This window comes from Saccopteryx leptura, chromosome 2 (assembly GCF_036850995.1).
Source record: "Saccopteryx leptura isolate mSacLep1 chromosome 2, mSacLep1_pri_phased_curated, whole genome shotgun sequence".
In the NCBI taxonomy this organism is placed as follows: Eukaryota; Metazoa; Chordata; class Mammalia; order Chiroptera; family Emballonuridae; genus Saccopteryx; species Saccopteryx leptura.
The window spans coordinates 281,566,053-281,592,170 of NC_089504.1; the positions used below are offsets into that span (position 1 = coordinate 281,566,053).

A 26,118-nucleotide genomic window follows, 5' to 3' on the forward strand; every position below is an offset into this window, starting at 1 on the left:
CTATGGGAGTTGCTCCTGAGGGTGCTTCCACACTGGGGAGTGACTCTTCTGCCTCCCCACCACACACACACACACACACACACACACACACACACACACACACACACACACACACCCCCTCTTGGACCCTGATCAAGCCCAAGCCCTCCCTCATCACCAGCTAGTGCAAACTATAAGATCATAGAGAAGAAAGTGTATGGATAAGGGGCCTTCAGCTGGGATCTAGTCAGCCTGCCTCTCTTCTCTCAGGTAGGGAACTCCACTGGTTCTGGGACCCTAAAGAGCAGGTGCCATCAGCTTGGTCCCTCTCTGGTTTCTCAGTCTCTGGTAGCATATATCTGGTGACAGCTCAGTGGCTCACTGGACTCCACCCCAAAAACCTTATCTCCTGAGGCCTAGCCATCCTGGGCTTTGAGAAGCCTGCCAGCTGCCTGGAGCCACCAAGGCTGGGGACAAGCAGGAGGGCAAGGAGCCAAAGGGCAGTAGCTGAGGAACTTGGCTCCACGCAGCATCCCTCACTGCACAACCCCTATATCTTAGCAGGTATGGAGGGTTTTGGGAATTATAGGGAGGTGGGATGAAGCATAGTGGGTTGGATGCCTCCTCCAATTCTGGAGGTATGGTAAATCCTAATCCTAATCCACAAATCACTATTTCCCTGGAGAAGGGAGAAATCAGGCAGGAATTAACCTTGAGTATCATCAAGCTCACTGGGGTGTGGAGAAGTCATGTGACAAAGTCCACAGGATTGGAGACAGGGGTTCTGGCTCAGCTATTAAATAACTGTCAGCAAGTTACTTTACCTGTCTGAGTCCTTTCTCTAATTTAGTAGATACTTTCCTTCATCTGCAAAGTTGGAAAATAATAATATCTTATATTTGTCTAAGGGCCTTACAGATTTCACATACTTTATCTCATGTAACATTGACCACACAATGGAAGGTTTTATTGCCTCCTTAGGTGAGGAAACTGAGCCCTAGAGAGATTAAGAGATTGACTAAAGTTCTCATAGCTAGTAAATGACACAGACCAAGGTGGCAATTAGTGGGAAAGAAGAATAGAGAGGGACATTGGCTGTGACCCAGATATGCCAAGATAACAAATAGGTTTCATTTGTTAGGCCACCTCCATTGATTTGAAAATGGCTCTCTGTATCATGATGTTGAAAAAGATTCTGAGGCTCAATGAGAAATAAAGTACTGTAATGAATTAGTGATATCTGTTCAGGGTGCAGGACAGGATGAGTGGTGGCCCACATGCTGTATGGTTGATGTTACTACCCCAGAATCAGGCCAGATATTTCAGGTCGAAGTCATTTTTTCTATACTAATCAATTAAGCTAAATTCAAAGGTACCAGCTTAAAAAGAAAACCAAGATACAGTTTCTGCCTTCAAAGAGCTCACAATCTTTTGAAAAGGACAAAAATATGCTATATTGATGATGTGGCAAAATGTCCCAGCAACATAGAGGGAGAGTAAGACCTTGTAGAGGGCATTCTGGACAGAGGGGACTGCATGAGCTAAGGTCTATGACGCGCAAGTGGAGTGCAGCCATATTTGAAGAAAGACTGGAAGTATTAAAAGAGAGGCTGTGAAAATTAGGGTGGAATTGGATGGTGAAGGGTTCTGAATGCTATGTTAAGAGTTTGGTTTTCATTACAAAGCCTGTGGAACTCATTAAAGGATTTAAAGAAGGAATAATAGGAAAGGCCCTGTGGCAGCTGAGGTGGGTGGAAGGGAGGAAAGCGAGGCTGGGGCAGGAAGAGCAGGAGATCACTGCAACATTTCAGGTGAAAGAGAGTATAAGACTGAACTAGGGAAGCCTCCAAAGAGATGGAGAGGAGCCCACAGAGGCAGAATTGATAATACCTCATGGTCAACTGGATGAAGGGCAAAAGAGAAACCCAGGGTACTGACTGGATGGTAATATTGTGAACAAGAGGGGAAACAGAAGAGATTGCCTTCTGAGGAGAAATGACATTAGTTTGAACACATTAAAACTGGGATGATTCCCATAGCGGGAGCCTGTCAGTACTTGGACAGACAGGTGGAGGTGAGGTGGAATCCATGGGAAGGGGTTGAAACAGCCAAGGAAAAGAGAGTGGGGTGGTTAGAGATGAGAGCCAAGGTTGGATCCCTAAGAAACTCCAGCAGGCAAGGGGCCGAGGAGAGTCAGCAAGAGAAATGGATTGAAAGTAAACAAAGAGGAAATCTGGAGGATGATGTCAGAGAGAAACAATGAGGCTCTCCTCATATTTAGGGCTTTGCAATGCTCTTATAGATATATATACTCTCAATGCATTCTCCCAGTACCATAGTGAAGAAGGTATTATTAAGTCCTTTTTGCAGATAAAGGAAGTGGGAACTCAGAGAGTTTAAGTGATTTGCCCCAAATTACAAAGCCTAGAAGTGGCCACTTAATGGCTATTTAAGTTCTACAAAATGAGTGGATTCCCATGTCACAGGAAGAGCCATATGAAAAAGTATCAAAAACAGATGGGTTGGTTATCAGTTTGAAATGCTGTAGGGAGACTGCTGGGGTCAAAGACGGAGAAAACACCCTCTCATTTAATAATTGGAAGGTCAGCTGTGACCTTGGAGAGAACTCCCTGCTGCTCTGCCACCCAACCTGGATGTGCGAGTTAAGTGGAATTGTTTCTAATGTGTTTTGTAGACTACAGAGCCTCATGGTCTGAGGGTGGCTGATACTCTTATTTTTAGTATTAGTAGATTGAACCATATGATATTGCTGATGTGGGACCCAATTTTTTAAATTGGTTATTTTATATGGTTCAATATACTGGTAATAGTAGAAGGAGTGGGCTAGGGTGGGAGGAGTTAGAGAAGGCAAGCTACAAAGTCAAGGGCCACCCTGTGGGACTGGGGAACCCTGCCCCCTGGTGGTAGGGAGGTAAATCTTCAATGCTGGGCAGAGATACCTGGTGAAGCTTGGAGTTTGCAGGAGTTCCCCCTCCTCTCCTGGCTCTCCCTGCCCCCACCTGTAATCTTACCAGCCTCCTCTGCTGTAAGTGCAACTGGGATGAGGGAGAACTTTACCAAGGGGACTCTGCCTGGAAAAATACTTCTAACCTCTAAACTGGTATGAGCCCCTCAACCAATTGCTTTGGGGATCAGTTGAGTATAGATTCCCTTTGTGGACAGTCTCAGGAACCGACACTGTGCTAAGTGACGAAAGGGCCAGGAAACCCTGGTACATGAACAAGAGATCCTGAATAGACATCTTGGCCATTGTCTTATTTCCTGACTCAGACCAGACCCCCTGAGTTCTCCCCAAGCATCCTTGGGAACCTCTTCAGTGTCTCATGTCTTGCTGATAATAGAATAACAATAAAAACAGAAGTTATTACTATTAATGCCATTGCTTCCAGCTGTATTTTAGCACTCATACTGATTTTTCTGACTCTTCTTCTGAGGAGAGGACCCAGATGGGGCCAGACAAGGAGGTTCTTGGGATTGGTGGGGCTAGGGAGGCAATGGAGCAGCCTTTGTCCTTAGCTGAACTCTGACCAGTGCCAAGTCCCTCTCACAGGATCAGGATGTGCAGCCTGCTGCCCCAGCCGGTGGGCAGGAGCAGACACTGGGGCTGCTGTGAGTGGCATGGATGGGATGAGCAGGTGCGTGATAGAGGCAGTGCTCATTTACTACATGTGCCAGGAAGTCGTCCTTCTCTAGGTGTGGGCAGAGGGGGTCCCTGAGATGCTCCTCTCTAGGCAGTCCTCTGCAGGAGCACTGTTCCCTTCCTGCAGGGGACAGAAGGCAGTACCTGGGATTGGGGCGGAGAAAGGGGCAGTGGTCCTGATCAGCCCACACTGACAGGCAGGCGTGGTTTCTGGATGGAGGAGAACATCTGACATGGCCCCATCTCTGTGTCCCTCCCTCTCTTGACTGGAAAACACACAGGGGAGTCAGACAGGCCAGGCAGAGGTCACAGACTCCCAGGAAATGCTCTGAAAGCTTGTATCCTTTCTTTTGATCAGACTATGAGAACTTTCCAAACGTTGACACAAGGGAAGAAAAGCCCATTCTTCCCTGGGCCAGGGCCATGGTGTCAGGCTGAGGCTAGAGGATGGGAGGAAAGGGGACAGAGACCTGAGGAGGGGGGATGGAGGCAACAGTGACTCAGCTGGCAAGGCAGGCTCCAGACACACACACTGTCCTCTTTTTCCCCATCTCAAGATTTGTGAGCATCTGGCTTTATTTCTATTTGTTTATTTCTCTTTGGGGCAGGACAGGAGGGAGATTAATGAATAAAGACATCGAGTTTGGAAAGAACCTTAAACCCAACTCTATTCTTCTCCCAACCTTGAGGGTTTATACAACACTGCAGTGCTTTTCTTACTGGCCTTCCTCTTATACTCCTCTTTCTTATTTTTTGCCCCCCCCCCATTAATAACACTTAAAATACTTCTTTTTAGTCCCCAAAGCAAGCTAATCTTCTGGAGGATTCCAAGGTTGCTATTCAAGTTGGGCTTCACATCCCCAAAAAGAGATACATGGTTGGCGAGAGGTGGCTGAGTAGCTGTTTTCTGTCCCCACTGAGGCCAGTGGGAAGGACTCAGACTGGACACAGAGTTTTACAGCAGGAAGTGACCTTGATAATCCTTGAACACAGCATCTCCCAAAATAATACAGCAACTTGTTCTGAAAGGCAGAGGAGAGGGAATTATATCCCAAAAGATAGTGGGATGAGACACACACTGGACATCTTTGAAATCCTTTATGTCTTCTAAATTATGTAAGTTTTTCGTTCTACTTCATCATATATCATTTGTTTAATATTAAAATAAGATTTTATTTCAAAATCTTTGAGTAAAATTGATATCACAGGAAAATACATGAAATTTAATCCTGTGGCTTAGAGTCTTCCTGGCACTCTAGTTTGAGACGTGAAACTAATACAATGCCCTTATTCCACAGGCAAGAAAATAAAGGTGAGGTTTAGAGACCTGTTCTAGGTCACCGCTAGTCATTTGCAGAGTCGAGACTGGCTCCCATGTCTCTCGCTTCCCAGTTCCAACTACTTTCTACCAGGCAATGCTGCCTTTTAGACCCCTGGCAGGGTCCTCAAATGCCCTTCTGCCTGATTCTCTCACTCTGTACAGCTCAGCTGTACCTTGCTCAGCTGTGTAAGATGAGTGTGGGCTTAGAGGCCAGCCTAACCTCAACTTCAGAGCCTGGTAGTGCTTCAAACTCTTCTGTTAGACATGACTATCCCAACCTGTACCATTTGAGCGTGATGAGCAGATACTAGGACAGAGAGCGAGCTGGTACTGCCACTCCCTATTTCTACCTGTCTATACCCCACAGTGATTGGTTCTTAAATACCTTCAAACATAAGATAATTGGATTAGTTATTATTTATAGTGAAAACTGCCTATCTGACCCTATTTCCAAATAGAGAGGCTGTTTTCTAGAGCAAAGAAGCAGGGAGACTAGGAGGCTGTAAGGTTTAGAATACCTCTATTAATGTGGACATGTCGATGAGATGCAGCATGGTCTAGAGTTGGAAGGTCAGAGTTGTGATTAAATGGATAGCATACTATTCTTCCAGATCACCATCTGCTATCTAGAACGTAATACAGGAAGCCGATGAAACTGTGAGAAGAAAGAATGGTCCAGACAAATGTGTAGGGAATGAAAAGACAAAGAGCAAGGTAAAAATGAGGACAGAGGGGAGAAAACTTTAGTAACAGTCAGCATGAAATATCAAAGGAGACAAGCAGGGCAGCGCAGATGATAGATGTGGGAAGAGAGCTGGGGGCAGAGCCCAAGGGAAGGAAACAGGGAGAATAAAGACATGCCATACAAACTCAAGAGAAGGAACTCTGGATAAGGCAATGACCAAAAAAGCCTTACCAGAAACCCTCAGACACACCTGGGTATCCCAGCCGGTGAGTTTTTGCACTGGGTTGGCACCTGCTCACCTCCTAGAGCGTTCTACATGTCCCTCTGGTTGTTGAGTGTTGGATTTGCTCAGTGAAGGCAAATTCACTATAGGGTTTACCTGAAGGCAAAGGACTGTGGAACATAGCCAGAGCTGCTACTTGTAAGTTGTGTCACTTGGGCTTTCTAAACCTCAGTTTCATCAGTAATCATGAAGAAAAAAACCTCTGTTTTACAGAGTTATTGCAGAAATGAAATGTGAAGTGCTGGTCTAAAGCAAGCATTTCAGTAAATGGTAGTTCCCTCCTTCTCTCTCATTCTATCAATAGTTCCCTGAACTGAATGTTAGGAAGAGGGAGGGCTCCAGAGTAAAGAAAAAGAAATCACCTGGTAGCTCTAGGAAAAGATGTGCAGCAGGCTGGAGCACCATGGGAAAGAGGTCACAGGGCTCCATTCTCATGTGGTGTGGCTGTTGCCCTTCATCTGAGTGACTTGACCTTCAAAAACATGAAATAGGAGGGTGTTAGGGATCAGAGCACACCACTGTTTTCAAAAATCTATCCGATTAAGTCTCTCATGTGCTCCCAAAACTTCAACCAAAATAAATGGCTTCTGCCCCCTGGCTGACCATGGATTTCCTCAGTTATTACTGCTCCTTTCCCTGCAAGGGCCTTCTCTTTGACCCCCAAACCCCAATCTCCAAGGGCCCAAATATTGCCTGTCCTTCAGGCCCAGTCCTGTTGCCACCTTTCTCTGTAAACTTTTCCTCGCCTCCTGGCTGTTACTTAGTTATTCTGCTTCCTAGTATAAATGGTGGGCTGTTTGGGGAATTATATGAGTTAACCTAAAAAAAATCATCAACAACCTTGCCTGGTGCCTAGTACATAACAGATGCTAAATGAATGCATGTTAATTTCCTTCCCAGCCCCTCTCCCTTAGATAGATGTACCTTTTCCTTTGCAAATTCCCCTAGCACTCCATGGATACCTCTTCTACAGCACTATTGCTTCATGTCTGTTTTATGGCTGCCTCCCTTATTAGATTATAAAGTCCTCAAGGTCAGAATCTACATCTAGTTCATTCCCATATTCCAGTGTCTTGTTTCAAATATGGCAGCCCATAAATGCTAAAAAAAAAAAAAAGTTTATGAATGCATGAAAATGCAGCTGAAACTGCACGAGTCTTCCTGTGTGGCGGGAAATGTTATTACAGATGAGAGCATTTGCATATCTATTAGTGTTGATAATTAGTTATTGGGTTTCTGTGTATACAAGGAAAAAGAGAAAATATCAAAAGAAAAATCATGAGAAGACACAAACAAGAAAGGGGAATGAGAAGGCCCCTGAGTGAGAGAGGCCCTGGACCAGAGGGAAGTTTGATCCATTCATTCTACCCAGGACAAGAGCTTCCACACATCCGTGCCCTACCAGTCTCAATTCTCTTAGACTGGCCTCTATGGCTGGAGTTGTTTGGAAGCCCCCTTCTACTCTTGTTCATTCATAAAATACTACTTGAGCACCTACTATGTGTCATACATTTGTTAATCATACATCAGGCTAATCAGAATGTGCACATGAATCTGTATTTTAATAATCTTATTTGTAGTAGAAGGCACATCATGTGCCAAAATAGATGTGCCATAAATGGTATAGCTGGAGAGACATTTGACCCTTGAATTATGTAGTTAAGTGTAGCTTAAAATCTGCTGTTGACTGGAAGCCTTACTGATAATGTACACAGTTGATAAACACATTTCATGTTTTATATATTATATACTATATTCTTACAATAAAGTAAGCTACATAAAAGAAAATGTTATTAAAAATCATAAGGAAGAGAAAATACATTTACAGTATTTATTGAAAAAAATTCACATATAAGTAGACCCACACAATTCCAACCCTCCTTGTTCAAGGATCATCTGTGTTTCTGATCCATAGTTGGGAGTCGGAGTACGTGGAAGATTAACTTGTTTTCAACTGCAGGATGGTCAGCACCCCTAACCACTGTGTTGTTCAAGGGTTAACTGTGTGTATATATATGGGTACCTATTTAGAAAAGGGAGCTCTTAAGCTCATGGGAATAAGAGAAGGCTTTAGGCAACTGAGCCATTTGAACTGGGCTCTGAAAAAAGATCTTGGGTATGTAGAGACAAGGAGAAGGGGGAGGTCAAGAGGAGAAAAGAGCATAAGTGTGTACAATAGGAAGCAGGGAACAGTTGGTTTGTCTGAAGCTTGCTATAAAATGGAAGAGGCAGAAAATAAGGCTGGAAAGGTTTAGAAGCAGATCATGGAAAGACATATATGCCAGACTGAGTTTGACCTCTCTTTGGTAGATAATGCAGAGACATTAAAATATTTTGAGCAGGGGAAAAAACTGATATAGTTATAGTATAATGAAAAGTGGGTGAGTTTGGGAGACAAAGGACCTGAGCATGAGTTCAGTTCTACAACTTACCAAGTCATATCATCTCTCTGAGCCTGTTTCCTCATTCATAAAATAAGAGTTATAATCTTAATACTTTATAGGAATGCCATGAGGATGAAATGTGAAAGTGCTTTGTAAAGTACTGGATACATGCTCATTGACTTGTGATCAGAGGTGTAACTGAGGAAGAGTAATCCAGTAGAAGTGTAGGGCAGATTTGAAGAAAGAAGGAGTGGAGATGAGAGGCTGATGCAGTGATTTAGCCAAAAGGCATTAAGATAATGAACCGAAGAGGAAGAGGCACAAGAAACAAATCCAATGCATGTGGCATTAGATGAATGTTGAGATGTAGAAGGAAAGTTTGAGATGATCCCAAAAATTTTGGTGTGGTAACTCAGAGGGTGATGACACCATGAACTATTGTATTTAGAAAACCAAAAAGGGGCAGCAGGTAGGAGAAGAAAGAGAATGTGTTCCCATTTGGAAATTAATGCATGTACTATAAGTACCCAAGTCTCCTTTTGGTCGAGTTGCTCTTGCCACAGTGAAACCATAAACTTCTTTGCTGAGGGTCATGTCCCTATCCCTTCAACTCAATGGGTTTCAGGAGAAGGTGGATAACTATTCCCTCCCACCTTCACCACTGCCCATGGGAGGGGGTTGAAGCATCCTTTCTAGTCACTTAATTTGACACAGTTCACTCTAAGGTTCACAGCTATTTACAAGGCTCATTCTCCCTCTCTATCTGCCTGCAAAGAAAACAGCTCACCCACAGGAGAGCTGGGTCTGATGCCTTGGGGCTTGTTTTCTCCTACCTTTTGAAAAAAGGATTTGTAAACATCTGCAGCAGTAGTGAAACCTGTGTAAGTTTGGTCCCTCCCACTCTGCTGTGCTGTGCCTGCAGGTCTCCATAAACTTGGCATCTCCTGTGAGGTAGACCAAGGCTGCCTTCACTAAGGTTTCTGCCTGTCCAGATCAGGCTTTCAGTCATTTCTTTACTCAGTTTTTCTTAACTAACTGGACTTGGTATTGGGGAAACAATCTGTGACCTTAAATTAAGAACTCACAGGTGGCAAACAATGGTAACAAACCATTGCAAAGCACTGTGATGTTTGAAAATAGGAACGTGTACAAGACCCTGCTTAGTAAATCCATGCTGGGGTGAAGGTGAGGAGATAGAGAAGACAATTTTTTGTTGTTGTTGGTCAGGGAGACCTTCAAAGGGACACCTAACACTTGAGTTTCGAAAGGTTAGTAGGAGCTCATCAGATAGGCCTGAAATGGGGCAATGTGAAAGCAAGTCCAAAGGCAGAAAGGATGAAAGTCAGGTGCTTTACAGGGTTGCAGTCCAGGGTCCATATAGAACAGTGTTAAGAAGGAAGCCAAAAAGCACGTAGAGACCAACTCAAGAAGGCCTTGAATGCTATGCTCAGAGGCTAGCAGCTTATCCTAAAGGCAAGGGAGAGCCATGGATCACTTTTTTTTTGACAGAGACAGAGTCAGAGAGAAGGACAGATAGGAACAGACAGGAAGAGAGAGAGATGAGAAGCATCAGTTCTTTGTTGTGGCTCCTTAGTTGTTCATTGATTGCTTTCTCATATGTGCCTTGACTGGGGGGCTACAGCAGAGCGAGTGACCCCTTGCTTAAGCCAGCGACCTTGGGCTCAAACCAGCAACCTTGGGCTTCAAGTCAGTGACCATGGGGTCACGTCTGTGATCCCACGCTCAAGCCAGCGACCCTGTGCTCAAGCCAGCGACCCTGTGCTCAAGCCAGCAACCCCGTGCTCAAGCCAGATGAGCCTGCACTCAAGCCTGCAGCCTTGAGGTTTCAAACCTGGGTCCTCTGCATCCCAGTCCGATGCTCCATCCACTGCACCACTACCTGTTCGGGAAAATGGATCACTTTTAGTCACAAAAGGCAGCAAAGCAAACTCCAGGGCAAAAGGCATTAAGATAATGAACTGAAGAGGAAGTAGCACAAGAAACAAATCCAAAGCATGTGGCATTAGATGAATGTTGATATGTGGAAGGAAAGTTTGAGATGATCCCAAAAATTTTGGTGTGGTAACTCAGAGGGTGATGACACCATGAACTATAAATTTATTCTGGAGAATTTATCAGTGGTTTTCAACCTTTTTACACTTGGTTTTCAACCTAGCTGGTTGAAAATGGAAACATGCAACAAATAAAGTTTTATCTTACTGTACATAACAGTATAGCATGGTACAAACTGGTGCTTGATTTTCAAACTCCACATGTATGATGCATTGAATACTAGCCTGTCCAAATGCTTTTCATCTATTGCACACAATTTGTAAATGCATGGTGCAAAGGTTGTTCAAATGAACCTACAAGTTCCAAAGATATCTAAGACAACCTCAGCAGTATTTTCATCGATGATAGAGGCTGATACGCGGCAATCACCCTGAGCATAAGTGAATTCAACTAAAGTCACTGGGTATATATATAATCTTCATACAATATCAGGGTGGTTAACTCCTTTATGGAATGGCATGAAATGTTTGTCAGACTGGCACTAGTCCGTGAACTGGTGGTTGAAAAACACTGGAATATATGATTCATGAGCTCTCATATAAAACCAGAAAGCTCTGGGTTGATCTACAGGCATAAACCAGTAGTTAGGAACAGTGGTGGGATTTAGCCAGTTTGCACCAGTTGGGCAGAACTGATACCTAATTTTTTTATTAGCTTGGTAAACTGGTTGTTAAAATGCACTTGTAATCAGGGTTCTAAGGTGGGTGCCTGGGCAGCTGCCCAATGTAGATATCACAAATTTATATTCCTTACTCTTTTAAAAAAATTTTATTGAGAGGTGGCAGGCAGGGAAGCAGAGACAGACTCCTGCATGTGCCCTGACCAGGATCCACCCAGCAAGCCCCCTATAGGGCAATGCTCTGCCCATCTGGGAGCACTGCTCTGTTGCTTGGCAACTGAACTATTTCAGCACCTGAGGCAAGGCTATGGAGCATCCTCAGCCAGGGGTCACATTGCTCAAACCATTCAGTGCCATGGCTGTGGGAGGGGAAGGGAGAGAGAGAGAAGGAGAAAGCACCTGAAGGGGGAGGGTGAGAGGTGTAGAAACAGATGGTCACTTCTCCTGCTTCTCCTGTGTGCCCTGACCGGGAATGAAACCTGGGACTTTCACACACCAGGATGATGCTCTACTGCTGAGCCAACTAGCCAGGGCCTTCTTTACTCTTTTCTAATGTTCATCTGCGCAACAGTGTATTCCAAGCACCTGTAGTAATGTTCATTCCCTCCATAGATGAAAAAAATTGCAAGTGAGGATGGCAATCAAGAAGCAATATGGAAATATCTTAAATAACAGTTTTATTGTTTTGTCAGGTATTAATATTTTTCATTAATATTTTAAAACTCATAATTGAGTTTTGTGTCTCCCTTTTATTGTTCTTAAATATTAAATGCATGAAATAATAAACTACCTTTTGCCGTATCATTTTTTTTTATACTTAAAACAATCATTAGGGTAGACAACCAGTTGTTAAATTATTTAAACCCCACCACTGGATGAGAATGGTATTAGCTGAAGGAAACATGCTAGCTATCACCGTACGTAAGACTGGTCTTTGTTTCGGGGAAAGAATCATTAGTTTAATTTTTAGAGGAGAAAGAATGTTTGTCTCTTCACCACTCAGAGGCTGATATTGTCTTTAGAATTCAGATCCTGTCCCTGGCATTTGACAGGGACTGTTTTGGGGAAACAGCACCCTCTAGAGGAAAGAGTATGTGTGTTTCAGGTGGGACAGTGATCACCATTTCCAAAACTTTGGCCTGCTCCCTTCCCAAGGGCCTGGCCAGCTGTGAGTGGAGTGTAGCTGATTGTTTATCTGCTTTTGACTCTTATCACCAATGAGAACAAAGCTGGTTGGCTGTGGTGAAGACACAACAGCTGGGAACAGCAGATAACAGCTGGAGGAGGCAAATCTAAAGGCTGGCAACAGCAGACACACAATAGAAGTGGCAATCACAACACAGTTTTAGACAGTAGCCCCAATCCCTAGTGCCAAGTCTTAACAATGGGCTCTAGAAGCTCCACGCTCTCTTCTCTGTCTCAGCTGTGATCCTCTATACAGGGTTCCACAGAGGCACCTCCTGAAAACATGAAACCCATGAGAATGAACCTTGGGAACACAGAAGCAGTTGCTATGATTACAAAGTTCTGGACCAGGATCCAACAGACTAACTCCACTACTAATCTACTTGAAGCAATCTCTCTAAGCCTCAGTTTCTAACAATGGCTTTCCTACTTACCTCATTGTGTCAGGGTCAAATGACGTATTTTATAAACAGTAAACTGATCTATAATCAGAGACTATTATTTTGGGAATGATAAGCAAGGCTTCCTTTGAGTCCCAGGAGCTTCCATTTCCCCAGATATGCAAAATCTGCTCAGCACAAACAATGCTGGACTTTGATGAAGGATCCCCAAAAGTCACCATAGGAAGTGCCAGGGTAGACATGGGTGGGGGTGGGGGTGGGAGGGAGGTAGGCATCTTGATTCTCCATGCGTGGAAGCTTAAAGACAATCTCTTAATCTCCCATCCAAAGCTCTAATCCCTTCTAGAGAATCTCTGTACAATACTTTCTAACCTGTCCTTGAACACCTGCAGGAACAGGCCAGTCACTACCTTTTGAGAAGTTTTTTCCACATTTGGGTGTCCTGATTGTACAGTGTTCTTCATCATCTCAATCTAGAATCTTTCCCCTGGCATTTGAACTCACTGGTCCTAGTTGTTCCTCTGGGAGCTTGAAGAAAAGTCCAAACCCATTCACTTGATAGTCCTTCAAAAATATATATATTTGCACATAGCCATCACATCCCTCAGGTAATTTCTTTTCATTAAAGTTCCATTTCCTTCAACCATTTCTTATATGATCTGGTTCTGAATCCTCTCATATCCTGATTGTTCCTTGATAATCGACACTGTAGATGTGGGATGAACGGAGCAGAGTAGAATTGTCTACTTCTTTATTCTAGGTATTTTAATTCAACTAAAGTAGCCTAAGATTTCATTGGTGTTTTGGCAACCAAAACACATAGGTAATTCATACATGATTATTTTCTGCCAAAACTTATTTTCGTGGTTCTGCTTCCCAATCTAGAACTTGCTCAGGCAATTTTGGACACAAATACATATCCCGACATCTATCCTTTTTGTTAGATTTGGCCCACTCATCAGTCTCTCTTTAAGTTGATTTTTAAATTTTTAATTCTGTCCCTGACCTTGCATTTGAGATCTGTTCCAGCTTTGTGTCATTCACATAATTGATGGCCATGCATTCTATAATTTTGAATAAAATTACTATTAAGAACATCAAATAGGGCAAGCCCAAAGATAAAGCTTTCTGGTACATCACTAGAAAACTGATTCTGGGCTATTGTGACCCACTCACCAATACCACTAATTTTTTATTTTTAACTTACCTAATTATAGTAGCATTCTGTTCATTTTTCTCTGTCATATCCTCAAAGACATAATGAGATATTGTCAAAAATATTGCTTATGCTTTATGTATTGCATTTCTCCAATTTGCCAATTTGGTAATCTCATCATAATTAGGTTAGTTGGATATGACTTGTTCTCAGTAACCCACGGCAGGTCCTGCTGATAACTGCCTTTTCTCCACCCTACCCAAGTACTCACAGTCTCACTGTTCCATTTCAGAATCTTGCCTAGGATCAATATCTAATCTGTTTGTCGGTAGTCTGTGGAATGTACCTCATTTTTCTTATTGAAAATTAAAATTATGTTCAGTCATCCACAACTTTCCAGCACTTCTTTAAGAATTTCTCACTCTCTTTCAGAAGTTTTACATCTTTTCAAGAGTTTGAGGATTAAATGAGAAAGCATACTAATGTGTACACTTTGGTGTATGTGTGTGTGACAGACACAGAGAGAGAGAGAGAGAGAGAGGGACAGATAGGGACAGACAGATAGGAAGGGAAAAAGATGAGAAGCATCAATTCTTTGTCACGGCACCTTAGTTGCTCATTGATTGCTTTCTCATATGTGCCTTGACCAGGGGCTACAGCAGAGCAAATGACCCCTTGCTCAAGCCAGTGACCATGGGGTCATGTCTATGATCCCACACTCAAGCCAGTGACCTTGGGCTTTTGAACCTGGGTCCTCTGCATTCTAGTCCAATGCTCTATCCACTGCGCCACCACCTGGTCAGGCCTAATATGTAAACTTTAAAATATAAGATGTAGGCATTGTGGTGGTTGTTTCTCTTTTTATTTATTGATTTTAGCAAGAGGAAGGGGTGGGAGAGAGTGAGAGAGAGAGAGAGAGAAAGAGAGGAGAGAGGGAGAGAGAGAAAGAGAGGAGAAAGAGAGAGGAGAGAGAGGAGAGAGAGAGATAGAGAGAGAGAGAGGAGAGAGGAGAGAGAAGAGAGAGAGAGAGAGACAGATAGGAATATCAACCTGCTCCTTTCTGTGCCCTGCCTGGGGAGCAACTGGCAACTTCTGTGCTTAGGGAAGATTCTCTCTAACCAACTGAATTATCCAGCCAGAGTGGTTGTTTCTTAATATTACTACTACTACTGGTACTGAATGGGGCTTTACTAGGGCTCTATGTAAGAATTCTTCAAACTTCAGAATTACAGAGCTTCCCTTTGACTCCAAAGTAGCTAAGGATATTGGGAAACAGGTGGAATCCAGGTCTGGCAGAGTAGTCTAACTTGAGCCAAAGTTCCAAGTGGGTGGGGGCTGGTAAAATAGGCTCCTGGTTGCCTCTGAACATTCTGGGATTTTCATTCATTGGTGATCTCCAGTTTAGTGCCTACTTGGGTGGGTATATGAATGGACCCAAATAACAGAATTCTCAAGGCATAAGGCCATGGAAAAGATAGGGTAGGGGGCAGTGTGAAGAATGATGCAATGGCTCAAACTTCATGGAAAAGAAAATGTAGTGAGCCTCACTGTTCTCTAAGAAGGTCTAAACTCTGCAGAGATCACCCTGCTCCTTTGCAAAATATTTAGCCATCAGATCTAGAGTCAAAGGGTTCAAAGGGTTAAAAATCTTTCTCTGCTGGGAAAGTACAAGTTACTTCTTGGGCAGGGGTGCCAGACACCTGAAATTAAGTGAGCTGTCTCCTATTTCAGAGCCTTGTCCCACTTCCTAATATCAGAATGAACAGTAATCCTGAATTTAAGATTGTGCAGACATAGGCACCAATATACATTCCTAATCCTACTTCACTCAGTTCAGACAATTTTGCCACCTCCGATCTGGCATTTCTACCAGTCCTTGGGAATATGAATTGTTGCTTCTCTACCACCACTACTTATTCCTTCTTGCTCTTTTTGTCCTGTCTGTGATCTTCCTAATACTGCCTGACCCTAACCCAGACCAAAGTTCTCCAGATGAAGCAAATAGATGATGATGGTGGTCATAGTGAACTGGGCTGCGTGCTTAGAACATCTTGAAGGGTAGAAGAATTGGCAGTTTCTGCTATTTTCTGAGCCAGATGAATATCTTATTATCAACACTGAGTACTGATTTGGGGTTATGGAAAAGAATGGAGAAATTAAGGGTATGTGTGTGTTAAGGGGGATTGGCCTGGAAGGATCTCAGCAGGGTAGTTCTTGTTGATGTCATTCATGAAGGTGGGGAGGGACTTCAGAATTAGGAATCTTCACAGGATTGGTTTTGGGACAAATGGAGACCAGAAGGGCCCCTTTTTACTGTGGCCCCATCTTCAAGGAACTGTGAACTTATTGCTCATTCCTCTCTGCCATTCCTAGGAATTAAAAATATTAGAATGTATAGCAAATTTGCTTACTGAACACATCTTTCCCATTAGGCTGCAAGTTCTTATACAGCAAGGATGATGTTGTTTTCATCTTTGACTTACCAGCATCTTGCACAATGCCTGGTATATAGCAAGTGTTCAATAAATATTCACTAATAAAATAACAAATCAGTGGTATCAAAATGAATGTTCCTTCCTTCCTTCCTATGGGGTGGTGGCTAGGAGTTGGCTGGATTTCTGCAGTAACCTTCATTATACTGTCTTGCTCCCTCCAGATGACATCAGTTGCCAAGGTATATTACAGTCAGACCACACAGACAGAAAGCCGGCCCCTAATGGGCCCAGGGATACGACGGCGGAGAGTTCTGACAAAAGATGGTCGCAGCAATGTGAGAATGGAGCACATTGCTGACAAGCGCTTCCTCTACCTCAAGGACCTTTGGACAACCTTCATTGACATGCAGTGGCGCTACAAGCTTCTTCTCTTCTCTGCGACTTTTGCAGGAACCTGGTTCCTCTTTGGCGTGGTATGGTATCTGGTAGCTGTGGCCCATGGGGACCTGCTGGAGCTGGGCCCCCCAGCTAACCATACACCCTGTGTGGTACAAGTGCACACACTCACTGGGGCCTTCCTCTTCTCCCTTGAATCCCAGACCACCATTGGGTATGGCTTCCGATACATCAGTGAGGAGTGCCCACTGGCCATTGTACTTCTGATTGCCCAGCTGGTGCTCACCACCATCCTGGAAATCTTCATCACAGGTACCTTCCTGGCAAAGATTGCTCGGCCCAAGAAGCGGGCTGAGACCATCCGTTTCAGCCAGCATGCGGTCGTAGCTGCCCACAATGGGAAACCCTGCCTTATGATTCGAGTTGCCAATATGCGTAAGAGTCTCCTCATTGGCTGCCAGGTGACAGGCAAACTGCTTCAGACCCACCAGACCAAGGAGGGTGAGAACATCCGGCTCAACCAGGTCAATGTGACTTTCCAAGTAGACACGGCCTCTGACAGCCCCTTCCTCATTCTACCCCTTACTTTCTACCATGTGGTCGATGAGACCAGCCCCTTGAAAGACCTCCCCCTTCGCAGTGGTGAAGGTGACTTCGAGCTGGTGCTGATCCTAAGTGGGACAGTGGAATCCACCAGTGCCACCTGCCAAGTGCGTACTTCCTACCTGCCAGAGGAGATCCTTTGGGGCTATGAGTTCACACCTGCCATCTCGCTGTCAGCCAGTGGCAAATACATAGCTGACTTCAGCCTTTTTGACCAAGTTGTGAAAGTGGCCCCTCCTAGTGGCCTACGTGACAGCACTGTACGCTATGGAGACCCTGAAAAGCTCAAGCTGGAGGAGTCGTTCAGGGAACAAGCTGAGAAGGAGGGCAGTGCCCTCAGTGTGCGCATCAGCAACGTCTGATAGCCTGGTTTTCCGACCTCCCCATTCCTCTGGTCCTGCTTCCTCTTTCAGCACTCTGAACGAGGATATTACCCAGGCTTACTGAAGGGTTCCAGAAGCACCCACTCCCCGCTCCCTCTCCTTTAACCCAGTGGCCTGTGGGCAGTCTAGGCCAAGTGGAGTCCAAGTTTTCCTCCCATTCTCCCTTTTCATTTCACTCCACTTCTACTGCATTATATGCACTTTACCTTAAGTCAGGATGGGGAAAGGAGAGGGAAGATGAGGCTGAAAGGCTTAGAGGTCTCAGCCATACTTGGAGTCTCACATTAGGAGGGCCATGCAGTTGGATAGACTCCAGTCCCTCCACCCCCAGCAGAAAGTTTGATGACTTGAGGCTAGAGTCCCCTCTCTCTCTAACTTTATACCTAGCAAGTTCCTTAAGGCATACTCTCAGATGGTCCCCTTACAGCCTGTGCCCTCAGAAATATAGGAATCTGTAATCAATTTATACTGGGTTGCTATAACTTGGTGAAAGGAGTCATGGTTTCTCATGGTGAATTTCTGTGGGCCATGCCTGACTTAATCTAGAATCTTGTTCACCACTATTTTCCTCTTTCTAGTTTCTGAAGTGGATACCCAGTTCTTTCATAGATGCTTCTTCTCCCAGAGAATTGGGATGACCCAGGAAAGAGAAGACCTATAGTCACAACCACACACCTGCACCCATCCTGGACTCTGAATTCTTCAGTGTGGAATGACCATGGTAGAGCCAGCCACTGTCCAACCCTGACCTGCCCTCCAGGTCACCCTGGGAGAACTGGTTACCCTATGTCCTCTGAATGGGATGCCTCTCACCAATATTTTCCCCTGGAAAAAGTCCAGCATCTAGGCCCCATGTAAAGGTCTGGAAATGCTGTTCTGGATCACACTGCCCCTGGCTTCTCTTCTTTCCTGCCCAGCTCACTCTTCCCTTAACCCCAACACAGCAGAGGAAGGGAGAGAAAATGCAAGGGCCACCCTCTCTTAATGCTGACGTTTGTCTAAAATTAGACTCACAGAGCACTGAGTTTCTAGAGAAGTTAAACCAAACAGACCACATAAGATGAGGCAATTCTCAGATTTCCAAATTGCTGTTAATGGGGAATACTTTGTTAAGGTTTGGGCAGAAGCACAACTCTGTGGCCAGCAGACACTGTTCTCCCTGTTACCCATCCCAGTGCCCTTCTGAAAAGTGCCAGCTATTTCAGTAGGCAGTGCTAGAGGAAAGGAGATTATACCTCCTGATCAAACAACCATGGTCTCCCTCAGCCACTCCTGAAACTTGGTATAAAATGAGTGTCAGTCGCATCTCTACTTTCCTTTGCCACGAAACCAGTTTCAGGCAAGTTATGAGGCATACTTTAAGAGGTCGGACTCAGGCCAGTCCTTGTTCCCTGGAGGGGACTGTGGTAGAGGTCAGGAAGGACATATGGACTCCAGAACTTTTCTAATACCCCAAATCCCGAGAGTGTTTCCTGGTCCCATTTATATACCAAGGACTCTCCCCATACCCCACAGTCGTTTGGTACAGAGTCTCTGTATGAACCAAATGGCAGTTTATTTAAAGTGGGTTCAGCCAACTGTCACAAGCTACACACTTCTACAGAATGTGTATATGCATTTGTGTGCAGAGCCTTACAGAGAAACTCACAAAACTTTGAGGCTGGACTCACGGTCACCACTTACTACAATTGCACAAGATCCTCTTATATTGAGCTCTCCTTAAACTCTAATTATATCTTGAAAATAAATATCATTTGTTTTCCATTTACTATGAACCCCACCATTACTCCCTTGCTTTTAAGAAAGCAAGAACCAGAAAAACTTGAAAATCTGAAACAGAATAGAAGGCAAAGAGCCAGCTTCTGGGCTCTCAACTTTATTCAATGTTAGACTTACCTGATTTCTTTCAACGTTTAAGGGCAAAAAGTACTGCAGTGTGTGTGTATCTATGTCTTCCTATCCATTAGCAAGTTATCCTCCATCTAGTTTCTTCTGCACACAGCTGCTCCCCTTCTGATGGAATTATTCCCTTCCTATCCCCTTGTGTCTGTGCTAAGCCCCAGATCTTCCTCACATTCTTGGATAACAAAATAAGAACATTTTCTAACTTAACCTTTTTTATTTCCCTCCATGATCCCAGATTCTGCTCTAAGTTGCACTTTGAATCATGCTGTTCTTTTAATACAACCTGGCTTATTCTCCCATAAGGCCCCCTTCTCTGCCCTCCAGAACATCCTCCACCGCCAACCCTAAGTGGCTCTTTAGACTATAGCCCTGTCTCCTCTGAGATGAAATCTTCTTTTAGGCTATCAGACAGGCTTTAGTAGCAGCCAAGTCTGATGATAAATGAAGCTCCTGACCACACCAACCATGGACTTGGACTTGGCATGTCAGGAGAGCACTAGGTAAAGATGTTAAGGGGGAAGGTTTCAGAGGGTGGTCAAAACAACTAATGAGGGCAAAACAAAAGATGAGAAAGGGTGCTGCTGAGGAACTTAGTGAAATCAATGAAACCATTCAGTTTCTTTTCTTTCCTTTTTTTTGTTTTAATTAAGTGAGAGGCAGGGAGGCAGACAGACAGGCTCCTGCATGCGCCCTGACCAGGATCCAACTGGCAAGCCACTGGCTTGCCCAAATGGGCGATGCTCTGCCCATTTGGGCTGCTGCTCCGTTGCTTGGCAACTGAAGCTATTTTAGCACCTGAGATGAAGCCATGGAGCCATCCTCAGGGCCTGGGGCCAACCTGCTCGAACCATTACAGCCATAGCTGTAGGGGGCTGGGGGAGAAGAAGGGAGAGAGAGAGAGAGAGAGAGAGAGAGAGAGAGAGAGAGAGAGGGAGGAGGGGGTAGGGTGGAGAGCAGATGGTTGCCTCTCCTGTGTGCCCTGACTGGGAATTGAACCTGGAACTTCCACATGCCAGGCCAACGCTCTACTGCTGAGCCATCCCACCAGGGCCAAAACCGTTGAGTTTCATATAAGCTAGCAAACAAGAGGTAGGTGGAGGCTCCAGAAATTAGGATATGATATATATGACAGGTTTATCTAAGAAGAGAGAAGCAGAGATTTATATATATGTAGAGAGATGTATATAGATGTATATAGGAACATATACACTGAATGTACAGAAAGTGTTCAGAGATCTTAGTTAGCATAGGGGCAGATATCCTGCTCTGGTTTGGGGGTAGCATTTCCCAGATTTCCAAACTTAACAACCTGTGATCCTAGTTTCAATGTGAAAGTGAGATACCTGATGAAAGCTTTCAGGTGTGATTATGGGAAAGTGGTGGAAGTTTCTCTTCAGAAATAAAAAAGGCATCCACTGAGGGTTCTGGTAAGGCCTATATTGCTGATAGGACCAGGGGGACAGGAGGAAAAAGGGAGCCACTCCATCCACAGAAATCTAGGAGAATCCCTACTTATGCTCTGTGCTCCTATTCCCAGAAGTGGCCTCTCACTGTAGCACTTTAAAAATTTTAAATAAAAGCATCCTTATGTTTTCCTCTCTTAAAGAACATAGAATTTCCTTGTCTTCCACAAGGGTGGGAGCAACTGCAGCTCCAGTCCCTGGGGGCCATGGCTGTTCAACTGAGAAGCTGAACACTTTGGTGTGTGGAGGCACCAAAGAGGAGTCTTGACCTGAGAATCCAAAAGCCAGAATAAAAGATGTTGGGCCCAAGATACTCCCAAGGCAGAGGCTCAGCGCTTTATGTGGCTATAAGCAGCCCTCAAAGAGTGCTGTCTATACTAGAGGTGTTCTGAATCCCAACCCTGGTATTTGGGCATGGGGGTGTGGTGCTTTGGCTTTGATGTTCCTGTAGGAAAATGAGTGGGGCTACTAGCTGCCCTAGAGGATTGTATAGTTAAATGAGAGGCTTCTGAAATCCCTACTCTCTGCTTCATTCACTTCACTTTCCCTCAACTTCTACCAGCTAATAAGACCATCCAGGTATTTAGCAAATAAAAGAAGCCAGTTTTACTATTGTTACAAGCCAGGGACACTGCCCCTCTCCCTAAGGCTGCTACCCTGGTCCTTTACCCCTGCTATTTAACCTAATTTATTTGTAAAATAATACGCTATGTTTGCAGTAAAGTTAGCATGGGTCTCTAGGCTCAGTAATGGCCAACTCCAATGAAGCAAAAGTATCTAGGGATAGTTTTCCCATTCATTGCATTCAAGACTAAAGTAGGTCAAATTTACCTAGGAAAAAGATGTGAGACTTTTTGATTTATTTTATTTTTGTCTGTTCAGAATGAGCTACTAAATAAAATGAATGAATCTCTGTTCTTCACTCTAGCTTCTTTTAGAAATCCAAACCAATCTTATTACTAAGGCCTGAACTCACAGGCCTACCTGGAAAGGAAGATGAAATTGGCTGTGAAGAATTTCTGACACGTGGTCACGCCTTTTCCCTTCATTGCTATCATTCATTCCCACTATACCTCCCTTCAATAACTTTAGGATTCCAGAGCAAGTATCTTTCCAACTCAGTTTCTAAAGATTACTTTTTTAACCCAGAAATCTGAAAATTGGCTCAGCTTAATTCAGGAAAGTCAAGATGCTTTGGTCTCTTTTGCCAATTATCACATGCTCAATTTCCTTTCCATGTTACTTTAGTGACATTCCTTAAATATCTTCAAGGCTTTATAAGCTATTCAATTAATTGTTGGGCATTTCTTCCCCTAACTCTCAAAGACATAAATTTCTCTTCTAGTCTTATCTGTCACTAGCCTGAAAAGGGCCTGGTTTAGTATCTAGTTCTAACTTCCCTGATGAGATACAACAGATCCCAGTCAATGACTCTTGATCCTAGAAATGGAAGGACTGATGAAGGAGAAAATTGGGGTACTTATCATCATCAATAAACATTTATCTACATTTGAAAAACATATCCTAGTGTTTTCCACAAGCTAGAGATGAGTCATATGTCATATATGACATATACAGCTCACAAAAATTAGGGGATATTTAAAATGAATATGAAGTGATTAAAAAAAAGCATTTTTTTTTTCTGATGTGAGAAGCAGGGAGGCAGAGAGACAGACTGCCACATGGGCCAGACTGGGATCTACCGGCATGCCCACCAGGGGTCAATGCTCAGCCCATCTGGGGCATTGCTCTATTGCAATAGGAGCCATTCTCATGCCTGAGGCGGAGGCCATGGAGGCATCCTTAGCACCTAGGCCAACTCTGCTCCAATGGAGCCTTGGCTGCAAGAGGGGAAGAGAGAGACAGAGAGAAAGGAGAGGGGGAGGAATGGAGAAGCAGATGGGGCTTCTCCTGTGTGCCCTAGCCAGAAATCAAACCCAGGAAATCCACATGCCAGGCTGACGCTCTACCACTGAGCCAGTAAGCCATGGATAATTTTTATTTTTTATTAAAAAGAACATAAGAAAAGCAAATGACAGCCTGATCAGGTGGTGTTACAGTGGATAGAGCATCCGACTGGGATGCGGAGGACCCAGGTTCAAGACCCAGAGGTCGCCAGCTTGAGTGCGTGCTCATCTGGTTTGAGCAAAGCTCACCAGCTTGGACCCAAGGTCACTGGCTTGAGCAAGGGGTTACTTGGTCTGCTGTAGCCCCACGGTCAAGGCACATATGAGAAAGCAATCAATGAACAACTAAGGTATCGCAAAGAAAAATTAATGATTGATGCTTCTCATCTCTCCCCATTCCTTTCTGTTTGTCCCTATCTATCCCTCCTTCTCACTCTCTGTCTCTGTAAAAAAAGAAAAAGAAAAGCAAATGAAAAGTCAAAGAAAGTTGTTCAACTATGCAAATGAGATGCAAAACCAACTTCTATTTCATTGGTGAAAATGCACTATACAAAAGGCAGAAAGTACTGGAGTATCTGCACATTCCCTGATCTCCTAATTTTTGTGAGCAGTGTATAAGATATATGAACTATAGTCACTTAAAGTTTGAAGATACTTAACAAACTTGTGAGGAAAACAAGTTAAAATAAGTAGCATGCACTAAGCACCAGATATAAAATTATCAACATGTTCCAAACAGTGGGATCTTTGTGGAAAACATTTTTCAGGGACCGGAAATAGGCAAGGGGTGGCATCAATCTATGAATTCCGGTTAGAACACATTTGTTATAAGATTTAAAAAACATCGGCACAGACTGAGTTCCTATGAGATAGGAGGCACCACTCAAGTAACAAATAAATGAAGGACATGATACACACCATAAAGAGATGTAGAGTCACATTAGGCTTTGCACCTGCTTCTGTGGAATGATCCCTACTACTTGCCAACCCCAACCCTCAACCCTCTTAACTTTTACTATGTCCATCTTACACCAAACCCCTTTTAAAAGTTATGACTGTACCCTATATTCCTCTTTCACAGTTCTTACCACAGCTGCAATTTTCTATTAATTGTAAACTTATTTGACTAACATCTGTCTCTCTCAGACATTAAGTGCCATATGACTGGGATTCAGGTCAGTGTTTGGTCAGCAGGAACCTAGTGACTTAGCACAGCACCTGGCATGTATGATGGTCAAGGAATGCAGCAAAAGAGAGAAGTGAGAGGGAAGGAACTTGCCTAAAGTTCACACAGCTAGTATGCTTAGAGTTTGTATGTTTGATAAATAACCATAAAATTTTTATATATTTCACAAGACATGGAATAATTAGCTATTAAAAACAGAACAGACAACAAACACCACTGTTTTGGGAAGAGATCATTTCCACTTGTTAAGGTCTGGGAAGAGTTCACAGAGGGATTGAGGTTTGAGCTCAGCATTAAAGGACAAATAGTATTTAAATAAATGAAGAGAAATAGGATTCCTTGTAGGTGGTATAGCATGAGCAAAAGTATTGCAGGAAGAAAGCACAAAGCACATTTAAGGGATGGTTCATAAACCTAGAATTGAGGGCTTTATAGGTGAAGAGGCACACTCAGAGGGCTAACCGGACATGGTTATATAAAGGGATTATTTACAAAGATGTGGCCAGGGTTAATAAACCAACAAAGGAATTGGTTAATGAACCAACAAAGGAATTGTGAAGCACACAGGGACTTGCAACAGCAGTAGGAAGCCTTTAGTAGTTTTAAACCTAAAGGGACAGTTATTAGAACCTGGTAAGAGCTGTAGCCAAGGGAGAAGGTTACAGCTTCAGTGGAAGCCGTGGCCTTAGGTAGAGGAACTCAGCCACTAGCTAAGACCTGCTAGTGCCTCCCTTAGGCCTATTCCAATGGGAAGCCACAGGGCCAGGGAGCTCATGTAATGCTGCCCATAGTGGTTAGCCATGCAGAGCACAGATAGGGCAAAAGATGGAAAGTAGATCTGGAAATGTAATGAGAGCATATAGAGCATAGTGACCAAGGTCAAGATTCTGGGTAAGGATGCTGTCGGTGAGTTATCCATGTCTTTGCTTTCCCTAGCCATTGGTCCTAAATAGATGGGAACCTAGAGGCAGACAGTGAAATGGAAAAATAGGAAACACTGTAATAGTTCAAGAGATATTGAACAGTTAAGTATATGGAACATGTAGCTCTTTCAGGGAGAGGTGAGAGGATAGAATCCCTAAGTCCTATGCACAAAGCTCAATATGACCTTAGATTCTGTGAACTTTTCCCACCTAGAAATAGTGATGAAAATCAAATCGCCCTGTCCAATTTATTTTACTGGACTCCATTCCCTTCTTTGTTCCTGCAACTACTATCTACATTTCACTCCTTTGACTTCAGTGATCCAAACTTAGTTTCTTTTTTGTTTTTCCAGTGAGAGAGAGAGAGAGAGCGAGAAACAGATGGACAGATAAACAGGAAGGAAGAGAGATGAGAAGCATCAACTTGTAGTTGTGGCACTTTTAATTGTTCATTGATTGCTCTCTCATTCATGCCTTGACTGGGAGGCTCCAGCAAGCCAGCGACCCCTTGCTCAAGCCAGAGAACTTGGGCTCAAGCCAGCGACCATGGGGTCGGGTCATGTCTATGGTCCCACACTGAAGCCCTCAACCCTGCAGTGAAGCTGGTGAGTTCGAGCTCCAGCCCGATGAGCCTGCACTCAAGTTGGCAACCTTGGGGTTTTGAACCTGGGTCTCCAGAGTCCCAGGTCGATGCTCTATCCACTGTGCAACCACCTGGTCAGGCCAAACTTAGTTTCTTTTGATTAGTCGTTTCCTTATCTGTCAAGATTCGGTGCCTCCCCACTCTATTAGGGCAGCTCTACAGAGACAAATTGCATGAGGCCTTTCTGCCATCCCACCTAAACCAATCCAGCCAGGGGGGAACCCTTACTTAGTTAATCATCAGACATCTACTTTCCATATCCTCTACTTTCTTGGACCAAGTCTCACTTTTCTGGCAGAGGAAAAGAACAAATCAGAGATAGAGTCATAGAGAGACTAGCAGAAAGATTCAGACAAGAAATCAGTGAGAGGAGGCAGAGAAAGAAATCAGAATTCATCATTAACAACTGCTTTGAAGGTTAGCAACATAGTGACTAAGAATACTCCGGGGCCATGCCTGACCTGCGGTTAGTGGTGCAGTGGATAAGGTGTCAACCTGGAATGCTGAGGTTGCCAGTTGGAAACCCC

General features: G+C 44.0%; 2 protein-coding genes across 3 annotated transcripts in view; one reads left to right on the plus strand and one right to left on the minus strand.

The window, feature by feature from the left end:
- Window positions 1-21,854, plus strand: part of KCNJ10 (potassium inwardly rectifying channel subfamily J member 10) — a 35,007-nt gene extending 13,153 nt beyond the window's left edge. Inside the window, exon 2 of the mRNA XM_066362048.1 lies at window positions 16,404-21,854. Within this exon, the coding sequence (XP_066218145.1) occupies window positions 16,404-17,543 (1,140 nt within the window). The 3' untranslated portion in view covers window positions 17,544-21,854. The remainder of the gene's footprint in view (window positions 1-16,403) is intronic.
- KCNJ9 (potassium inwardly rectifying channel subfamily J member 9) overlaps window positions 1-26,118 on the minus strand; it is a 68,018-nt gene that overhangs the window by 33,894 nt on the left and 8,006 nt on the right. Inside the window, exons 2-3 of one of the 2 annotated variants that reach the window (XM_066362044.1) lie at window positions 6,292-6,401; window positions 5,480-5,616 (exon numbers count right to left, since the gene is read on the minus strand). The gene's annotated coding sequence lies outside the window, so the exon portion shown is untranslated. The remainder of the gene's footprint in view (window positions 1-5,479; window positions 5,617-6,291; window positions 6,402-26,118) is intronic. The other variant, XM_066362045.1, reaches the window with a different exon arrangement.